Source organism: Saccopteryx bilineata, chromosome X (assembly GCF_036850765.1).
Source record: "Saccopteryx bilineata isolate mSacBil1 chromosome X, mSacBil1_pri_phased_curated, whole genome shotgun sequence".
Taxonomy (NCBI): Eukaryota; Metazoa; Chordata; class Mammalia; order Chiroptera; family Emballonuridae; genus Saccopteryx; species Saccopteryx bilineata.
In genome coordinates this window covers 7,706,811-7,725,731 of record NC_089502.1, presented here as the reverse complement: position 1 = coordinate 7,725,731, position 18,921 = coordinate 7,706,811, and the positions used below count along the sequence as shown (strand labels likewise).

Here is an 18,921-nt window from a genome sequence, read left to right as displayed (position 1 = left end):
TTTGTGAATTTGACCCCAAAGGCAAGGGAAGTAAAGGCAAAAATAAATGAATGGGACTATGTCAAACTAAAAAGCTTATGCCCAGCAAAGGAAACTGACAACAAAACAGATAGGCAGCCAACTAAGTGGGAGATGATATTTGCAAGCAGCAGCTCCGATAAGGGTGTGATATTCAAAATATATAAAGAACTCGTAAAGCTCAGCCACAAACAAGCAAACAATCCAATTAAAAAAAGGGGAGAGTACCTGAACAGACACTTCTTCTAAGAAGACATACAAATGGCCAACAGATATATGAAAAGATGTTCCTCTTCTCTAGTTATTCGAGAAATGCAAATCAAAACTACAATGAAATGCCACCTCACAAGACAGGTAATAACAAGTGTTGGGAAGGCTGTGGTGAAAAAGGAGCCCTCATTCACTACTTGCGGGAATGCAAATTAGTACAACCATTATGGAAGAAAGTATGGTGGTTCCTCAAAAAAATTAAGAATAGAATAGCCATATGACCCAGCAGTCCCTCTACTGGGTATCTATGCCCCAAAACTTGAAAACATTGGTACGTAAAGACAACAGGCACCACCATGTTCATCGCAGCATTAATCACAGTGGCCAAGACATGGAAACAACCAAAGTGTCCCACGATAGAAGATTGCTTATAGAAGATGTTTTCTGTATATATATAAAATGTAATACTTCTCAGCCATTAGCAATGATGACATAGTGACATTTATGATAACATGCATGGACCTTGAGAACATTATAATGAGTGAAATAAGTGAATCCGAAAAAGCTAAGAACTGTATGATTTCACACATAGGTGGGATATAAAACTGAGAGTCATGGACATAGATAAAACTGAAGCGTTTACCTGGGGTATGGGGTGTGGGGAAGGGGGGAAGGAGACACAAATATAAAGTGACAGAAAATGATCTGACTTTTGGTGATGGGTATACAACATAATCAACAGTTCCATGCTCTAGAATTCTTACCTGAAACCTATGTACTCTTATTGATCAATGTTACCCTCTTAAAGTTAATTTTCTAAATAAAAATTTAAAATTAAAAATAAATAAATAAATAGGTAAACAAACAAATAAATAAATAAGTAAAAAAAGTTTTCTTGAATCTTACACCTCATACCGTTTGTAAAAGAAATCAACTCCAGGTGAAATGTGTCACAATGTTTAAGGGAAAATAATACAACTTTTAAGTCAAAACATAGAAAATATGTTTATGATCTTGGTGTAGACAAAAATTTTCTTCACCACCAGGATTCAAACAGCATGAATAATAAAGGGGAAATGATCAATTCAACCATGTATCTCCTGGGAAATTCTCTTCATCAAGGGACAACCATTAAGTGAGTGAAACCGCAAGCCAAGGCGTGGGAAAACATATGTGTCGTACAATTTCGAAGTATTTAGAGAGGTGAGTAGCTATAATCCAATGGCACAACCATTCCTTTCCTAGGGGTGTTCCCTACAGTGGAACCCTTAGTCTGTATGGTCGGAGAACCTAAGTCTTCAAGGAAATGTAAATACACTTCAAAGCAGAACAAGAATGAACCATGTTACTTAACAAACTTTGCATTATAACCAAAAGTTGGCAGGAAATTATCAACAATGTCTGACTCTTAGGGAAGAACAGAAATAAAATGAAAACTGCAATAACGAACACTTGCAACATCACACATAAGAACATTGCATAAGATGTGTGGGAGGTGACCAAAGCTAGACTTAAAGTTAAGTTTGTGGCCTTCAACGCTTTCATCATTTCACAGAACAAAGAATGAAAATACAGTATTTACTGGAAGTCCACTGCAGGTAGGGTTTTTGACATTTATATAATCCACTCACACTCTTGCTAGTACTTGTGAGGTGGGCACTGTTCTCTGCCCTGCACAGAACCTTAGGATTGGACATTTTCCCTTGCCCCTATCTTTTGGAAGTGCTCCCCATTTCAAAAACGAACTGTGTTCAAGGCTCAGATGATGTATAAACACAGCAGTGGGTGCACAAGAGATTCTGACACATGGTGGAAGAGAGAGTCAAGGGAAGTGCTCGTTGGCACCATCAGGGAAGCATCTGCATGTTTCTCCAATTACTAGTCAGTGGCAATCCAACAAGAACAGCGTATCTATGTCCATGTGAGTAAAACAGTGCACAGATACAGGTCAACTGGGCACGTACCCGTCTACAGGAATGTTGACCCTAGGTGCCAAAGGAATGCCGACCTTGATACGCTCCTTACTTACACCTATGCTGTGGTTGGCTTGGGACAAAGACACTTTCATCATAAGGATTAAACAAAACTTGCCTAAACAGAAAGAAATATCACGTCTAGGACAGTAGCAAGAGTTAGTGAATACTCTAGAATGTGTATGACGCAGAAGATGCATTTTAAGCATCGCAAAACAGAAAGCTGTTCTTATAAATAAGCCTGAACACTGTTCTTCCAAGATAGCCTACTGCAGGTTAAAGCTCTGATATAGGAGTGTCAGTTTGTGAAAGAGCTGTTTCCCTCAACAAATTCTCAAAGCATTCTTCCCTAAAGTGAGTAGCTTGGTGCATATGATAGTGTGCTATCTTTAAGAAGCTTGTAGAACAATGGCTTCTCCCCTAGGATGGTTTCTTAAATGAAAAGCAAGGCTTGATTTCTGTCTATAGCTTTTCCCACACTGCTCACACACAAACGGTCTCTCTGCAGTGTGTGCCATGTGGTGCACATGAAGGTCTCTTTTTCGACTAAATCTCTTCCCACAACTGTGACATTTATGGGGTTTTACAGTTGTGTGGCTTTTTTGGTGTTGCATAAAATATTTTCTAACACAAAACTGCAACCTACAGTCAGGGCAAGTGTACACTCCTTGAGGAGAAGAGGTTTCCTGGTGTTCCATGAGTTTCGATGCCCGAGTGAATCGCTTCTCACACGCACTGCACTTATAGGGTGCCTCCCTTGAATGAACTCGGAGGTGCCGTTGTAGGTTGGACTTACGAAGGAATCTTTTCCCACATTCAAGGCACTCATGAGGGAGCTCTCCTGAATGAATTCTTAGGTGCCCTTTAAGTACCTTCTTGGAAACAAAACATTTCCCACACTGAATACATCGGTGTGCTTGCTTTTGGACACTGTTTTGCTCAAGGGCACTGGAGCTGAGGGGTTGTTCCTTGTTGGATCTCTGAGCTCTGTCTCCTGGAAAGGGGTTCCAGTCATCGACAGGCAATGCGTGGTCTCCGGGTAGCTGCTCTGTGTGATTTTCCAGTTGAGTTTTTGGCTCTTCAGAGTCTTCTGGTGAACTGGGACCAAGAAGTGCATTTCTGTCTAAAGAAAGAGAAAATAGGTTGACCAGGTAGTGGTGCAGCAGATAGAGTGTTGGCCTGGGATGCTGAGGATCCAGGTTCAAAGCCCTGAGGTCGCCGGTCTGAGCAAGGGCTCATCCGGCTTGGGTGCAGGCTCACGAGCTTGAGCACAGGGTCGCCAGCTTGAGTGGGGGATCACAGACATGACCCCATGGTCACTGGATTGAACCCAAAGGCTTGAAGCCCAAGGCCCCTGGCTTGAGCCCAAGGTCGCTGGCTTGAGCATGGGGTCACTCTCTCTGCTTTAGCCCCCTGGTCAAGGCACATATGTGAAAGCAATCAATGAACAACTGGACTGCTGCAACAAAGAATTGATGCTTCTCATCTCTCTCCCTTCCTGTCTGCCTGTCCCTCTCTCTGTCTCTCTCTGTCTCTCTCTCTGTCTCTCTCTCTGTTTCTATCAGTAAAATACAAACAAACAAAAACCCAGAAAATGGTTATATACTTTCCAGTTTTTCTCTGATTTGACATTTTTCTTTTCTCCCAATATCAAAATCAGGAACGTGGGTAGGAATTGCAAGTGTCACCATGTCCCAAGGGGAATGAAGAGACAGACTGAGGTTTCTAGTCAATAGCTAGTGGGAAGATGGAAATAATTCCAAGTGTATATCCCAAATCTCTTTATCCTGGGAGTCAGGACAAATTTTACTTTCATTTCTTCCCAAACATTTCGCGAACCCTCACCTACCTATCTTGAAGTCAAGCAATTCCAAGAGTTGTTGCACTTCCTTGCAATCCTGTAGGTCTCTCTCCGAGGTCGCTGCAGGGTCAGGCTCTGATTGTGGGTGTCCTGGCCATAAGGAGAGATTGGAGGAAGGATAGTTTGAATCCACACCGGATTTTTCAGAGTCCAGGTCTCTTTCTTGGACACGTGGCCTCTCAATATCTGCCTACTACCCTTCTCAGCAGTGCTTCTCCAGGAGCCTCTGACAAGTTGTGTGTGTGTGTCTGTTTGTGTGCGCGCGCGCTTTCAAGATAAGAAGAAAGCCAAATGGCAGGGCAGAGGGGAGATCCTATTGTGCTCAGTTCAAAGCTATTCTCCTCCAATTTACAGAAGGGAAGTGAATCAATACTGGTGCAAAATCAATGCACTGAAAGAATTCCACATCTGTTTTGAGAATGGAATTATGTAGGTGAGGGCCAGAACACGAACTCAACCTTCCTAAAGTGTTGGCAGATTAAAGCTGAGAAACACTGTTTTATTGACTGCCAAGTGAAGAAAATGAGAGGCCAAAGTGGTGGTTAGGAGAATGGTTACTGGAATAATTTTTTAAAGAGATATTCAAATTAAAATGGCAACTGAGGTAGGTCGGCAATGGGCAACAAATAATCTGTCTGTTTGTTTCAGCTGAAGTCTAGAAGTAGAGTCTCTTGAAGCAAACCGAAATAATCACCAAACAATGTTTCTCGGTGTCTATGTAAGGACAACCAGGAGAAGTTTCTAAACTCGCTGTCCCCTTGTGTTCTACCACGCCTCTCCTCAGTGAAGGCCACAGTGGCTCGGTCCTCTTCCAACCCCCACCTCAGTTCTGGCCAAGTTGACGGGTCTGCAATCAAGTGTGAGTTGGAAGTGGCTCATTTCAGAATGAAATACAGGGCAATGCTTAAATATCAGAATTAGTAAACAGACATTAGCAAGTTGGTTTGACTAATGTTAATCCGAAAGAAAATTGAGCTTTTAGAACATATACTGAGAAGCATAGGAAGTCGACTAAAATACCATATATTTCAAATGAAGGGATTCAAAAGACAACTCTTCATTTTGGTTATGCTTCCACTTCAAAGGTAAGGTTGGGATGAGAGCGTATAAGCCCTGGGTCAAATAAAACTGGATGTCATGAGTCAAAGGATAGTTGCAATCAAGCAAAAGTGCGAGCAATGTGAAAGGTCATGGCGGGGGTGGGTGGGTGGAGCGGACAGCAGCACAGCCTTAGGGTGGCAGAAACCTGAAGGCGGAGAATTTCCCCATAAGAGAGACATGAAAACAAGTTCAGAATGGCAGGATATGTTCATATGGCAGTTCCCATCTGATACATAAAGCATGGACTTGAAACTCTTCAGGCTGTAGATTCATCGCAAGTCACCACGAAAGCAACCCAGACACGTGCCCCTTGGGTGAAAGTAGGGAGCTAAAGATGTGACTAGTCAAGGACTGAAGCAGCCCCGGAAGCAGAATCTAGCACCCATGAGAACAAGGCCAGGAGTATCATCGTCAGTCCAGCTGCCCCTTTTTGTGCAGCACCAAACCGAAAGAGACTGAGAACTGTCCCCTTGCTTCCTCAGCCCGGCACAGTACTCCTTGGTGCCAGTGCCAACTTTCAAAGAAGCTGGCCCAATCTGGAGCACCTTGCTGGATGTCAACCTCATGTACTTCTTCACTGTGCACCAAGCCTACCGCCACCCACCTCTCTCCTGTGTGACATTCTGATTTTTTTTTTTTTGGCTCAGGTGCACTCAGCCTCCACTTTCTGGACTCTCAAGGGTCTGCTCCTGCCACTACCCTGAGCTTGTATTCCCCAGCTTAAGCTCACAGCCCGCGTCAGCTAAGGCCGCTAACCATCCTCCTCTGACCCATCTCCCACCCTTCGGACTTCAGTTGCCACCCTCTAGTCACCCATTCCATAAAATGCTACCACAAATGCGGCATGAACTGGACAATGATTAAAAGGATTTTCACAGCCCTCCATCTGTATGCCAATAAAGGGAGAACAGCCCTGGTGCTCATCACAAAGCACAGCTGTGAGTGGAGGCAAGCAGACACTCGCACTCACATGCTGTAGTGGGAGGGTAAATTGGTGCAATAATTTTGCAGCACATTCGTCCATATCTATTCAAGTTTTAAATGCATAGGCTCCCTAACCAATCGTTCCTAACCTAGAAATCTGTCCTGCTGGCACATGCACACAGAAGGATGCTCACTGTGTGTTTTATAGCTTGGCTCCACGATATTTTGGCCGACACTGAACATCAGTCAGTCAGAAGTCATGTCTCTATGCCACCTTCTGTGGACATGGCTCTTTTCTTTACCTTTAAACGCCACAGAGAGGACCCGAGAGGTTGTGCTGGAAACGAGCCTAAGGGTATGGACGAGCCTTCTTTGTATTGGGCTCTAGTCTGCTCATTTCTTCACTCCCACTGGGACTCCTTACTCAAAAGCTTGCATGCTGCAAACTCAAATTCTCACACATCCAAGCATTCAAATATCAGCTCCCAGAAGCAGATTTTTAACCACTTAGAGCCGGCCTCCTTTGCATAGCCCAGAAACTATCACCCCACATCTGCTAGGCACTGAAAAGGTGGAGCCTTGTGGTTATATGACCCCAAGCTGCTGCTGCCCATTGGCATTCTCTGACCTGGAGACTCCCAGTGTGCTTGCTAATGGGCTACATCCTCACCTAGACAGGCAAGCCCCCTCTCGAGCCCTTACTCCCTGTGGAGTTCCCTGGTCCTCCTCCCCTTCCAGCCCCTGACTTCCTCCACAGGCACACCTGACAGAGTTGCCCAGCAAAGTTTGTGCGTGCTCCTGCCACCTACCTGCTGGTCATATCTCTCTCCTAGCTCTGCCTGCAGACCCCTTGGGCCCTCTACAAGTGGTAAAGAGGATGAGACTTTGGTGACCAGGAAGTAGACATAGAGACCTCCCAGTCCGGAAGACAAAGCATATTATATCACTTTAAACAGTGTTGAGAAAGGAGTAGGTTCCTCTCCTCCTAACAGATATACTTCACTTGTTACATCATTCTCTCTCTCCCTTGTTGAACATACCGGACGTTCCTGTGCTTTAGAGACTCAAGTACGCAAATCAAGAGCAACAGTGCTGCTCTCTGCACCCAGCACTGCTGCTAAGAGGAGCAAATCCGCACATGTGATGGGAACTCATGCAGAATGATTCATAATTCAACACGACTGGCAAGGTTCTGCCACTTGTTGCAGGCATACACACAGAAACACAGGTTTGTAAAAGCTTGTTAACAGATAAGAGATGCAGGCAAAATAAAGACTGGAGTATAAACGACAATATTCTATATAGTTTGGTTTTGACCTTAATGGTTATATATCTCTCCTTTTGGGTGTTTCCTCCTGGTCACTGCTATTGCAAACGAGACTGAGCCCGTATCTTCTATATGCCCAGCACTTGCTAGAGCAAGGTTCAAGATTTGGTACCAGACAAACAGAATGAATACAGAAAGGGAGACAAATTCAGGACCAAATAACCACACTGTGACATTATGAGATGAACTGTGTAAGGATGGGTAGCATTGCACATATAAATAACATGTGGTCGTACAGTTGTGCTTGGAATGGACCAAACCATCCTTTCCAAAAAGACAGTGTAGTCTCACATGTATCCTTCCTCATTGTCTGCCAGACACCCCGAGAAGAGAGATAGCACTCGGAATGGAAACCGCAAGAGAGGGGTAAAACCACAGGGAAGCACTAGAGCTGGAATTTCTATTGGCTTCAAGAGCAAATGGGTCCAAGTGTCTGGATATCCATTCTCACGCACCTAGTCAGGACACGGAAAAGCAAGGAACCCAGGCAGGGTACCTAAAAGTTCACAAGATTTTTGAATTCATATACGACAATCTTTTCTAACATGGTATCTCCCAGGGCCTGGCCGGAGAACCCTGTGGTTTCTCCTTCTGTACAGTTTTGGAAAGTCCCTGACCACCTTTGAGACTTCCACGAACTTCTATGAACCTTTCTTACCCTGGAATTTCTCTCCTGGGACTAACTCCTGTGCTGTCTGGGGCAGTGGTCCTGAAACCATAGTATGCACAGCTCTCACCTGGAGAGCTTGTGAAAAATGAACCCAGCCCGTGTGATCCTGATAGGAGAAGCTGCTTGCTATACTTGCAGAAACACTGCTCTAGCTTTTTAGGGATAAGATATATATTCATTTTATTTAGTAATCAATTAAATCCTCTTAAAGGATCTGAAGCGAGTACATTAATAAGGTATCATGTTTGAATGTGGCTCTTAAGCCATAAGAGCAACCGAGGCCCTTGGGACTCACACTGCCACAGATGTCATTGACAAAAACTTGCTGGGGGAAATTCATCTTTATTCGTACTACCAAAATTCCCATCGATTTCCTGTGCAACATTCTCGGCCGATGCCTCTTTCATGAGCAGGCTCATTAGCTTAAGGGATGTTGAATCTTGTTCAATCTAATGTGTTCAATCTAATTTCCTCCTCCTAGTCTTTAACAGAGTGGTCCATTTTCATCGGATATTTGGTGTTTCTAAACAACCTCAACCCTGGAGAGCTTCTGAGCTCCAAAAACAGAAATCAAGGACAGGAAATAAAACCCGTGTCTTACCAGGGTCCAGAAGGGGCTGGCCTTCCCCAGCAGCACCGTAGCTCAGCTCCTGCAACCCTGCCTGTGGGATCCACGCCTCTGCCACTGGGGACTCGGAGACAGGTCCCACTGCTTGGAGAGGGGGTACCTCCACGTGGATGTTTGGTGGTATGTCTGCCATTTCAACTGCTGCCAGGTCATCCAAAAGCATGTCTGGGGTAAAGATCTGGAGGAAATGCCAGAGCCCATCACTCTAAAGCAGGGGTCCGCAAACTACGGCCCGCGGCCCCCTGAGGCCATTTATCCGGCCCCCCGCTGAACTTCCGGAAGGGGCACCTCTTTCATTGGTGGTCAATGAAAGGAGCACATTGACCATCTCATTAGCCAAAAGCAGGCCCATAGTTCCCATTGAAATACTGGTCAGTTTCTTGATTTAAATTTACTTGTTTTTTATTTTAAATATTGTATTTGTTCCCGTTTTGTTTTTTTACTTTAAAATAAGATATGTGCAGTGTGCATAGGGATTTGTTCATAGTTTTTTTTATAGTCCGGCCCTCCAACGGTCTGAGGGACAGTGAACTGGCCCCCTGTGCAAAAAGTTTGGGGACCCCTGCTCTAAAGTCTAGATCAGCTGTGCCCAGTAGCAATAAAATGCAAGCCACCAAAGTCATTTTAAATTTTCCAGCAGTCATATAGAAGAAATAGGTAAAGTCAATCTTAACAATATCCATTATTTAACAACATATATCTAAATAGCATAATTTCATAATGTAAGCAGCATTCAAAATTATTAATGAGCTATGTCATCTACCTCATTGTTCACCCTAAGTCTTCTGAGTGCTGTATGCATTTATCCTCGCAGCCTACCCAATCTGGGCCAGCCACACTTCTAGTGCTCCAGAGCCACACTTGGCTGGTGCCTGTCATACTGACAATGCAGGATAAGACCACACGAAGAAAAAAAATCTCATGCATAAGCCAAACAAAGAGACACAGAAGGGAAGGGAAACCATAAAGGCATTCCATCTTGGAGGCAGGAAACTTGGGAACAGAGTCCTGTCCGTACAGGCTAACTACCGAATCCCATCAACACACAAGACTGCAGCGCCCCTCATGCCCAACTAGAAACACTTCCTCCCTTCTCCAAAGATGACGGCCTGTGCTCAGCTATCGCAAGCCTCCAACAGGTTTTCCTCGGGGGTTCTGAGCAGAGGGCCAGGCCACCGCCCCTAGGAGGTGTTTAGAATACAGTGGCAGGTGGTGGCTATCACAATTGAGTGGGCAGAGATGGGAGTATAGATAATGCACAGTGCAGAACTCCAGGTCCCTACCAGCTTTGGACTGTCCCCCTCAAATACCCACATAGGTCAGTGGTCGGCAAACTGTGGCTCACGAGCTCTTTGGCCCCTTGAGTGTGGCTCTTCCACAAAATACCACGTGCAGCTGCTACCTCAATAAGGAATGTACCTACCTATATAGATTAAGTTTAAAGAACTTGGCTCTCAAAAGAAATTTCAATCGTTGTTCTGTTGATATTTGGCTCTGTTGACTAATGAGTTTGCCGACCACTGACATAGGTAAAAAGAACCAATCGACACCCTCTCATTGTTCGTCATATAATCTCAAAACGTTATTGCACACCTTAGCATGACTCAACTTTTCTAGGCAAGCACTGCTTTGGAAATGAAAGTCATGGTGAGGATGTAAAGTACAGTATAGGGAATATGGTCAATACTGTAATAACTATGTATGGTGCCCAGTGGGTACTGGGGTTATCGGGGGGACCCTTCGTAAACTCTATGACTGTCTAACCACTATGCTGTGTGCCTAGAGCTAATAAAAAGTAATACTGAATGTAAGGTGTAAATTTTAAAAAAAGTGTTCTTACTTTTTCTTTCTTTCTTTTCTTTTCAAAGAAAGACTATACTACTAATTGTTCAGGTTCACCAAGATTTCTTTGCCACTCTGGAAAATCACATGACCAGCAGTAACACTGCTCATAGTGTTGGAGCTCTGCTGGCCTGAATTACTGCCTGTAGCCTTCACAGGGAGTCTGAGTAGAGAGGCAAGCGTCTGACAACTTCATAAGGTCTTCTGAAGCCACTCAAGCCAGGACATGTGCACGCTGAAATGCTTTTTGGTTTCTAGTCAACTCTGTTCCTTTTATTTAAATTCCTCCGAGACTCTACTTGACTCAAAGTTGGCCTACTTCGTTTGCAAAGAGCCAGACAGTAAATATTTTACGCTTTGTGTGCCACATTCAGGATGCGATTTACTCTCCTTCTTCCTCTTTGGTTTTCTAACAATGCTTTAACAGGTCCAAACCATGACTAGCTCACATATAAAATGGGCTGCAGCCAGATTTGGTCTGCAGACACTAGAGCGTAATATTGGTGTTTCTGATGAGTGCTTGTAGGTAGGTTCTATTATCTACGAATTTCATCTAGGTACATTTACTGGGACATTAGAAAATACTTGTTACAGAAGGGGGATTGAGTCTGAGGAGGTTGAAAACCACTGACCCACATGTTTTCTCCACTGGAAGAGAGAGATGAAAAGAAGTGTGGTGAAATCGTGGGGCTGAAGAAAGACACGGGGGCAAATGTCCGATCCAATCCCACCTGTCTCTGGTACCCTTTAGTCTAATTACCCAGATCCCTGACTCTTTTCTCACCTGTGGCTCTGGTAGCTCAAATTCAGTCTGTAAGCCTTCTAATAGTGACACTGCTCTTTCTGTAGTCTCTGGGCGTTGTTCTGTCACCCAGGTCTCTAGCTCCCGGGGCAGAATTGTTAGGAATTGCTCCAACACTAGAAGCTCCAGGATTTGTTCCTTAGATCGCAGCTTTGGCTTCAGCCACTGATAGCAAAGCTCCCGGAGTTTGTTGAAAACTTCATGAGGCCCAGCTGCTTCTTTGAAACGAAACTGCCTGAAGCGCTGACGGAAGACTTCCGAGTCAGTATCACACTCTGGAAACGTTGAGCCCAGATTCAAGGCGGCCTGCATTGCACAACGGAAGACAGTATCCATTGCCCCCTTCCAGCAGTGTACAAGGTTCCTGGCAGCTGAAGTCTCAGATTCCAATTTGTCTCTTTGTGTACTTCTTGCGGGAGACACCTACAGCAGAGGACAAGGCAAGTGAGAAAGGAGAAACAGCAGTGGTTACCAGAGGTCATCCTTATCTCCATTAACTGCTTGCTTTCCAGCAAAGCCCTAAAGTAGCAGCTTGTCATCGTTTGGATGGTTTTTAGGATCTGATGAAAATGTTAAAGAGAATTCTTCAAGAAGAAGAAAGAAAGAAAAAGAGAATCATCATTATAAAGAATAAAATAGCAATAAATGCATACCTATCAACTATCATTTTAAATGAAAATGGTTTAAATGCACCCATAAAATGACATTAAGGTAGCTGAATCAGTAAAAAAGCAAGTCCAGTATATATTCTGTCTACAAGAGACCCACCACAGAAGAAAAGAAACTCACAGACTGACAGTAAAGAGATGGCAAAAGGTATTTCATGCAAATAGAATTTTTTTAAAAAGACCTGAGGCAGCAATACTTATATCTTAAAATAATACACTTTTTAAAACGAAGACTATATATAGTAAGAGATAATAAAGACACTACATAATGATAAAAGGGTCAACGGATAGGCCTTCCAGACAGAAAATCAACAAAGAAACAGTGGCCTTAAATGACACACTGGCCCTGGCCGGTTTGCTCAGCGGTAGAGCGTCGGCCTGGCGTGCGGGGGACCCGGGTTCGATTCCCGGCCAGGGCACATAGGAGAAGCGCCCATTTGCTTCTCCACCCCCCTCCCCTCCTTCCTCTCTGTCTCTCTCTTCCCCTCCCGCAGCCAAGGCTCCATTGGAGCAAAGATGGCCCAGCAAAGATGGCCCGGGCGCTGGGGATGGCTCCTTAGCCTCTGCCCCAGGCGCTCGAGTGGCTCTGGTCACGGCAGAGCAACGCCCCGGAAGGGCAGAGCATCGCCACCTGGTGGGCAGAGCATTGCCCCTGGTGGGCGTGCTGGGTGGATCCCGGCCGGGCGCATGCGGGAGTCTGTCTGACTGTCTCTCCCCGTTTCCAGCTTCAGAAAAATACAAAAAAAAAAATGACACACTGGATCAGATAGATTTAATTGGCATTACCAGGTCATTTTACCCCAAAGCAGGACTATACTTCCTTTTCAAGTGCACATGGAAGGTTTTCTGGGGTAGACCACATGTTAGGAAACTCTACAAGTTTCAGTAGATTAAAGGAGTTTGAAATAATATCAAGCATCTTCTCTGACCCACAATGGTGTGAAACTAGAAATCAATTACAAGGAAATAAAACAAAACAGAAAAACACACTAATAGAGGCTGAATTACATGTTTCTGAACAATAAACGGGTTAACAATGAGATCAGGAAGAAATCAAAAGATACCTTGAGGCAAATGAAAATGGGAATAAAACAACCCAAAATCTGTTGAACACACCGAAAGCAGTCCTAAGATGGAATTCATAGCTTTATACGCCTACCTCAAGAAACAAGAAAAATTTCAAAATATCTGATCTTTCCCCTAAAGGAAGTAGGAAAAGAACAGCAACCAAAGCCCAAGGTGAATAAAAGAAGGAAAATGATAAGGAACAGAACAGAAATAATGAAAGAGTCTAAAAAAACAATACAGGAGGTCAATGAAACCAACACCTGGTTCACTGAAAAGATAAACAAGATTGACAAACCTTTAATCAGACTCAGCAAAAACAAAAGAGAGATGACCCAAATAAATATCAGAAATGAATATCAGAGGAGAAGTAAAAACTGAAACCACAGAAACACAAAAGATTATAAGAGAATATTATGAACAACTACGTGCCAACAAATTGGATAATCTAGAAGAAATGGATAAATTCCTAGAAACATAGTTTTCTACCACTGAATTGAGGAGAAACAGGAAATTTGAAGAGAAGGATTATAACTAATGAAACTGAAACAGTAATCAAAAAACTTCCAACAAACAAAAGGCCTGGACCAGATAAGTCCACTGGTAAAATTTACCAAACATTCAAAGGAAAACAAGCACCATTCCATAAACTTCAAGAGGAGGGAAGACTCCCACGCACATTTACAAGGCCAGCATTATCTTCATTCCAAAACCAGATAAAGACACCGCAAAGAAAGAAAATTATGGGCCAACATCCCTGTTGAACATGCATGCAAAAATCCTCAACAAAGTATTAGCAAATAGAATCCTGCAATACGTTAAAAAGCTCTCTCTCTCTCACACACACACACACACACACATACACACACACAAAAGAAAAAAAAAAAGCTCACACACCATGATCAGATAGGATTTATTCCTGGGATGCAAGGTACAATATCCTCACTCATTAACATGACAGACCACATAAACATAAAGTATTAAAAATCATGATTACAGCAGCAGATGCAGAAAAGCTTGACAAAATCCAGCACCCATTTACGATAAAACAAAACAAAAATCTCAGTAAAGTGAGAAAAGAAGGAAGATACCTCAACATCATGAAGGTCATATATGAAAAACCCACATCTAACATCATACTCAATGGGGAAAATAAAATCATTTCCCTTAAGATCAGGAACAAGACAGGGATACCCACTTTCCCCACTCTTATTCAACACAGTACTGGAAATCTGAGCCACTGCAATCAGGAAAGGAGAAGAAATAAAAGGCACCCAAATTGGAAAGGGGGGAAGTAAAACTGTCATAATACTGTACATAGAGCACCCTAGAGCATCCACCAAAATATACATATTAGAACTGATAAATGAATTCAGTAAAGCAGGATACAAAATAAACACCAAGAAACTGGTTGCATTTTTATACACCAATAATTAACTAACAGAAAGGGAAACTAACAATCCCATTTACAATGGCACCAAACAAAATACCTAGGAATAAATTTGAGGAATAAAGTAAAAGACTTATACTCGGAAAATGATAAGACACTGAAGGAAGAAATAGAAAGAAATTAAAGAAGACACAAATAAATGGAAACACATATGGTACTCATGGATAAGAAGAATTGGCATCTTTAAAATGTCCATACTACTCGAAGCATTATGGATTCAATACAATTCCTATCGAAATACCAATTGTGCATTTCACAGAACTGGAACAAATAATACAGAAATGTATCTGCAACCACAAAATCCCCAAACAATGCAGTAATTTGGGGGCAAATGTAGGAATATGCTGTGAAGACTTGCAGAGTTAGGGTAAACAATCAGAGACAGAGGCATCCTAGGGCAAAAGCCCGGAGCGGACGAGAGTCCAGGGGCCTCTCTGATCCCGTACTGCAAACGCAAAACAGCGGGATAGGATTTAGCAACAGATATAGTTTAGCCTCTGGGAACAGAGATTAAAAGTCAGCATGTTCCTTGTCCTTTACTTCACCCCCTGAAAACTTCTGGTGTCCACTTCCTTGAGTTATTTGTACTGGCTAATAAATATCTGAGCAAGGCTGTGGACCGGGCTTCAGTCCTTGGATCTGCTGCCTCCCCTGGGCCCCGCGGAGCATGTCATCCGGCCTCCGAGTAGTTCATTGTCCCCGCGGCAGAAAGAAAGAACCAAGTTGGAGGTCTCACGTCACTTGACATCAAACTATACTACCAAGCTAAGTAATCAGATCAGCATGGGACCAGCATAAAAACACACACAGAGATCAATGGAACATAATAGCCCAGAAATAAACCCACACCTATATGGTCAGTTACCAGTTGACAAAGGAGGCAAGAACATGCAATGAGGTTAAGGCAGTCTATTCGATAACGGTACTGGGGAATCTGGACAGATGCATGCGGAAAATGAAATTACACCACCTTCTAACACCATAGACAAGAATAAACTCTACGTGGATTCAAGACTTAAATTAAGACTCGAAACCACAAAACTCCTACAAGAAAATATAGGCAATAAAATCTTGGGCATTTCTCTTAGCAGTATTTGTTTCTGATATATTTTCTCGGACAAGGGAAACCAAAATAATAGTAGTAATAATAAACAATAATAATAAGCAAATGAGATTCAATCAAACCAAAAAGTTTTTTCATGGTGAAGAAAGCTATAAACAAACCAAAACGACCATCTACTGAATGGGGAAAGATATTCCCCCGTGATATATCCGATAAGGGGTTCATATCCAAACTCTGTTTAAAAACTCCTAAGAGTCCAGACAGATGGCCAAAAGACATAGGAACAATTGCTCAGTGTCACTAATCACCTGAGAAACACAAAAGAAAACCTCAAGGAGATATCACCTCACACCTGTCAGGATGGCTCTCGGGACGGAAAACAGTAAATACACTATATAGATAATGTATTATAGATTTGTAAACATGAAACGTATAGAATTTTATTAGCCAATGTCGCCCCAATAAATTAAATAAAAATTAAAAGAAAACAGTCTGGAGGTTTCTCAAGAAAATCAAAGATGGTACCATAGCCTTATGACCCAGCATTTCCACTTCTGGGTATATATTCGAAGAAACCCAAAACACTAATTTGAAAGATTATATGCACCCCTATGTCCACTGCAGCATTATTTACAACAACCAAAATACAGAAGCAACACCAGTGCCCATTAATAGAAGAGTGGATAAAAAAGTGTTGCTATCTATCTATACAATGGAATATTACCCGACCGTAAAAACGAACAAAAACTTACCATTTGTGACAGCATAGTTGGACATAAAGGTTATTATGCTAAGTGAAATAAGTCAGAGAAAGACAAATACCATATGATTTCACTCATGTGTGGAAACTAAAGAACAGTATAAACAAACAAACAAAACACAAAGAGACTCATAGATGCTGAGAACAGACTAACATTTACCAGAAGGAAGGCAGGCTGCGAGACTGGGTGAAAATTGGGAATGGATTGAGAAGTCCAGATTGGTAATTACAAAATAATCACAGGGATGTAGAGTACAGCATAAAAAAATAATCAACAATACTTTAATAACTGTGTATGGTGCTAAGTGGGTACTGGAAATATTAGGGGGAACGCTTTGTAAAGTAGATGATTTTCTAACAACTAAGCTCTACACCTGAAAGGAATACAAAATAATATTGAATGTAAACAGTAGTAAAAAGAAAAAGGAAGGAATGTAAAAAATGTAAATGCAATTAATTTAAATAAAAGTGTCCTTGGTAAAGAAAAGAGCTTCCCTTGGCTGAAAATTTTAGACAAGTTGTTTAAAAATCATTCACATTGCTTGAAGTCTGCCTATTTATACGTAGGAAAATTTTGACTTATGGTGAGACATCTTACAACATAAAGCAACAACAAAAATGAACCGGTTGAAAGCCAAGGACTCACTTCCTAGAAAAATACACATACACTTCCAATTCTGCATCCAATTTGCCAAAAAACTGTATAAAATGTCCGAACCCATCCACAAATCCTCTACATCTGTGCTGTCCAACATAGTAGGCACTAGAGCCATGTGGACATTGACATCACACTTTATAAAAAAACAAACAAACAAAGAAAAAAATAAACTCAGCTCCTAGCTACATTAAAGTGCTCAACAACCACAAGTGCAAAGAGGAGAGCTGTACCGGACAGCTCTGCTATATAGCGTTCCATTGAGCAGGGCTAAGAACACTGCCAGTTTTGAGAACTCTCCATAGATGTACTGGCCTGTATCTCCACTCCCAGTCTAACATATATATATATATATATATATATATATATATATATATATATATATATATATATATATACACACACACACACACACACACACACACACACACACACACACACACCTTCTTGTATGTTTTAACATAGGCAGGTCCCAGAAGAAGTAGGAGAGGAATATACTTACTATACTAGTGCGTAACCCTGAAAGGCCATCTAGCTTTTAGGAACATTCAGCCACCTTCGATCATGGCTCTCTTAGTGAGAGCCATGCTCAACATCCCTCATTCTTCTGCACTCCGGGTATGTGCAGTTCAGCCAGCTTCACGATGAACCTCACCGTGCAGTGACATTCCAATGGCTTTCTCATGAGAAAAACACACCGCACAGGGAAGGCCATCAGGGATCTGGTCCGCATTAATAACAAAGTGCGCCATCACGTTCAGCACACTATAAGCCAGGTGCTGTTTCAAGCCTCCTCCATAGATTAGGTAATTTAGCCCTCACCCAGTGTGAGGAGGTGGGTACTAGTATTGTGCTTTAAATACAGATGAGGGCACTTAAGCTTGAGGCTCAGGAGGACTGCCTAACATGTCCCGGGACCCATAGCAAACGCCAGAGGGAAATGGTGATGAAGTTTGACACCACAGACTCACGCAGTGATCACATCTAAAAACAGCCAACTGTTCTAAAAGCAATCTCTGAGGTCACATGGGCGGTCACCTGCATGTGTCCATACGTGTGAAGACCAGTACCTGCCCATGTGCTGAGTCCTCTCTGCATTTGCCCACACAACTCATGTGCCTGTCCTCTTTCCTGAACGCGATCAAGGAGAAAAAAAATATTCATGAGTCTCTTCCTGTCCAGTCACCAAAAAACGACAGTGTTCCCACCTCATTTGTTCAATGACACCTAGTGCCTGTCTCTGTAACATCCTCTTCATAAAATGCGTCTGGCGGATCCAGTCGCACGGAAAGGGAGCAGCAGTGTGCCCAGCTCAGAGGCGGCTCTGCTCGCAAGAACTCATTCCTAGGGAGCTTCTATTCCCCTGTCTAGGCACCTAAGGGTCGCTGGAGGGCATCCATGGTTTAGGCTGGGCCCCACCTTCCCCTACTCCAGCCTCACAGGTGGCCGCTCTCCCCGTACTGACCCACACGTTACCCCCGTCTCCCACGGAACTGACTCTCCAGATTTCCTTCCATCCGCCCTTCCGGAAGAAAACTTCACTTCCCCTCGGGGCTGATGGCTTCTCTCCAAACCCGCCTGAATGAACGCGCGCTCCCAGGGCCCGTGGGGAAACAGGCACCGGGCGTCGAGGAAAGAGGGCACTAGGGGAAATGCAAGGGGACAAGTCTCACACCGCCTAGAAGCTGGTTTCAAGTCGGAATCCGCAGCGCTGTCCCGTGGTGAAAATGTCCGGCTCTCTGGAGGGGCACCGCCCAGCCCAGAAGACCCCCGGAAGGCCCCGGCGGGGACAAGGAGTAAAGTCGGGGATGCGGGCGGGACAGGGTCCCGCCGCCTTTCGTTCCTACCCGCCTGCGCTGGACGGAAGGAATTCCGGGACGCACGGCCTTCTCTCCCTCGCGCTC

The 18,921-nt window shown here is 43.4% G+C and overlaps 2 protein-coding genes across 4 annotated transcripts in view; one reads left to right on the top strand and one right to left on the bottom strand.

Annotated features, from left to right (window-relative positions):
* Positions 1 to 18,921, top strand: part of LOC136316972 (integrator complex subunit 6-like) — a 482,266-nt gene that overhangs the window by 278,831 nt on the left and 184,514 nt on the right. The window lies entirely within an intron of this gene.
* LOC136317346 (zinc finger protein 449-like) lies at positions 2,591 to 17,769 on the bottom strand. Its single transcript, XM_066249990.1, has 6 exons — positions 17,673 to 17,769; positions 14,181 to 14,329; positions 11,339 to 11,779; positions 8,686 to 8,890; positions 4,745 to 4,909; positions 2,591 to 3,324 (listed from the first exon to the last, which is right to left on the bottom strand). The coding sequence occupies exons 1-6, from the start codon at positions 17,767 to 17,769 to the stop codon at positions 2,591 to 2,593; spliced, it is 1,791 nt and encodes a 596-aa protein (XP_066106087.1).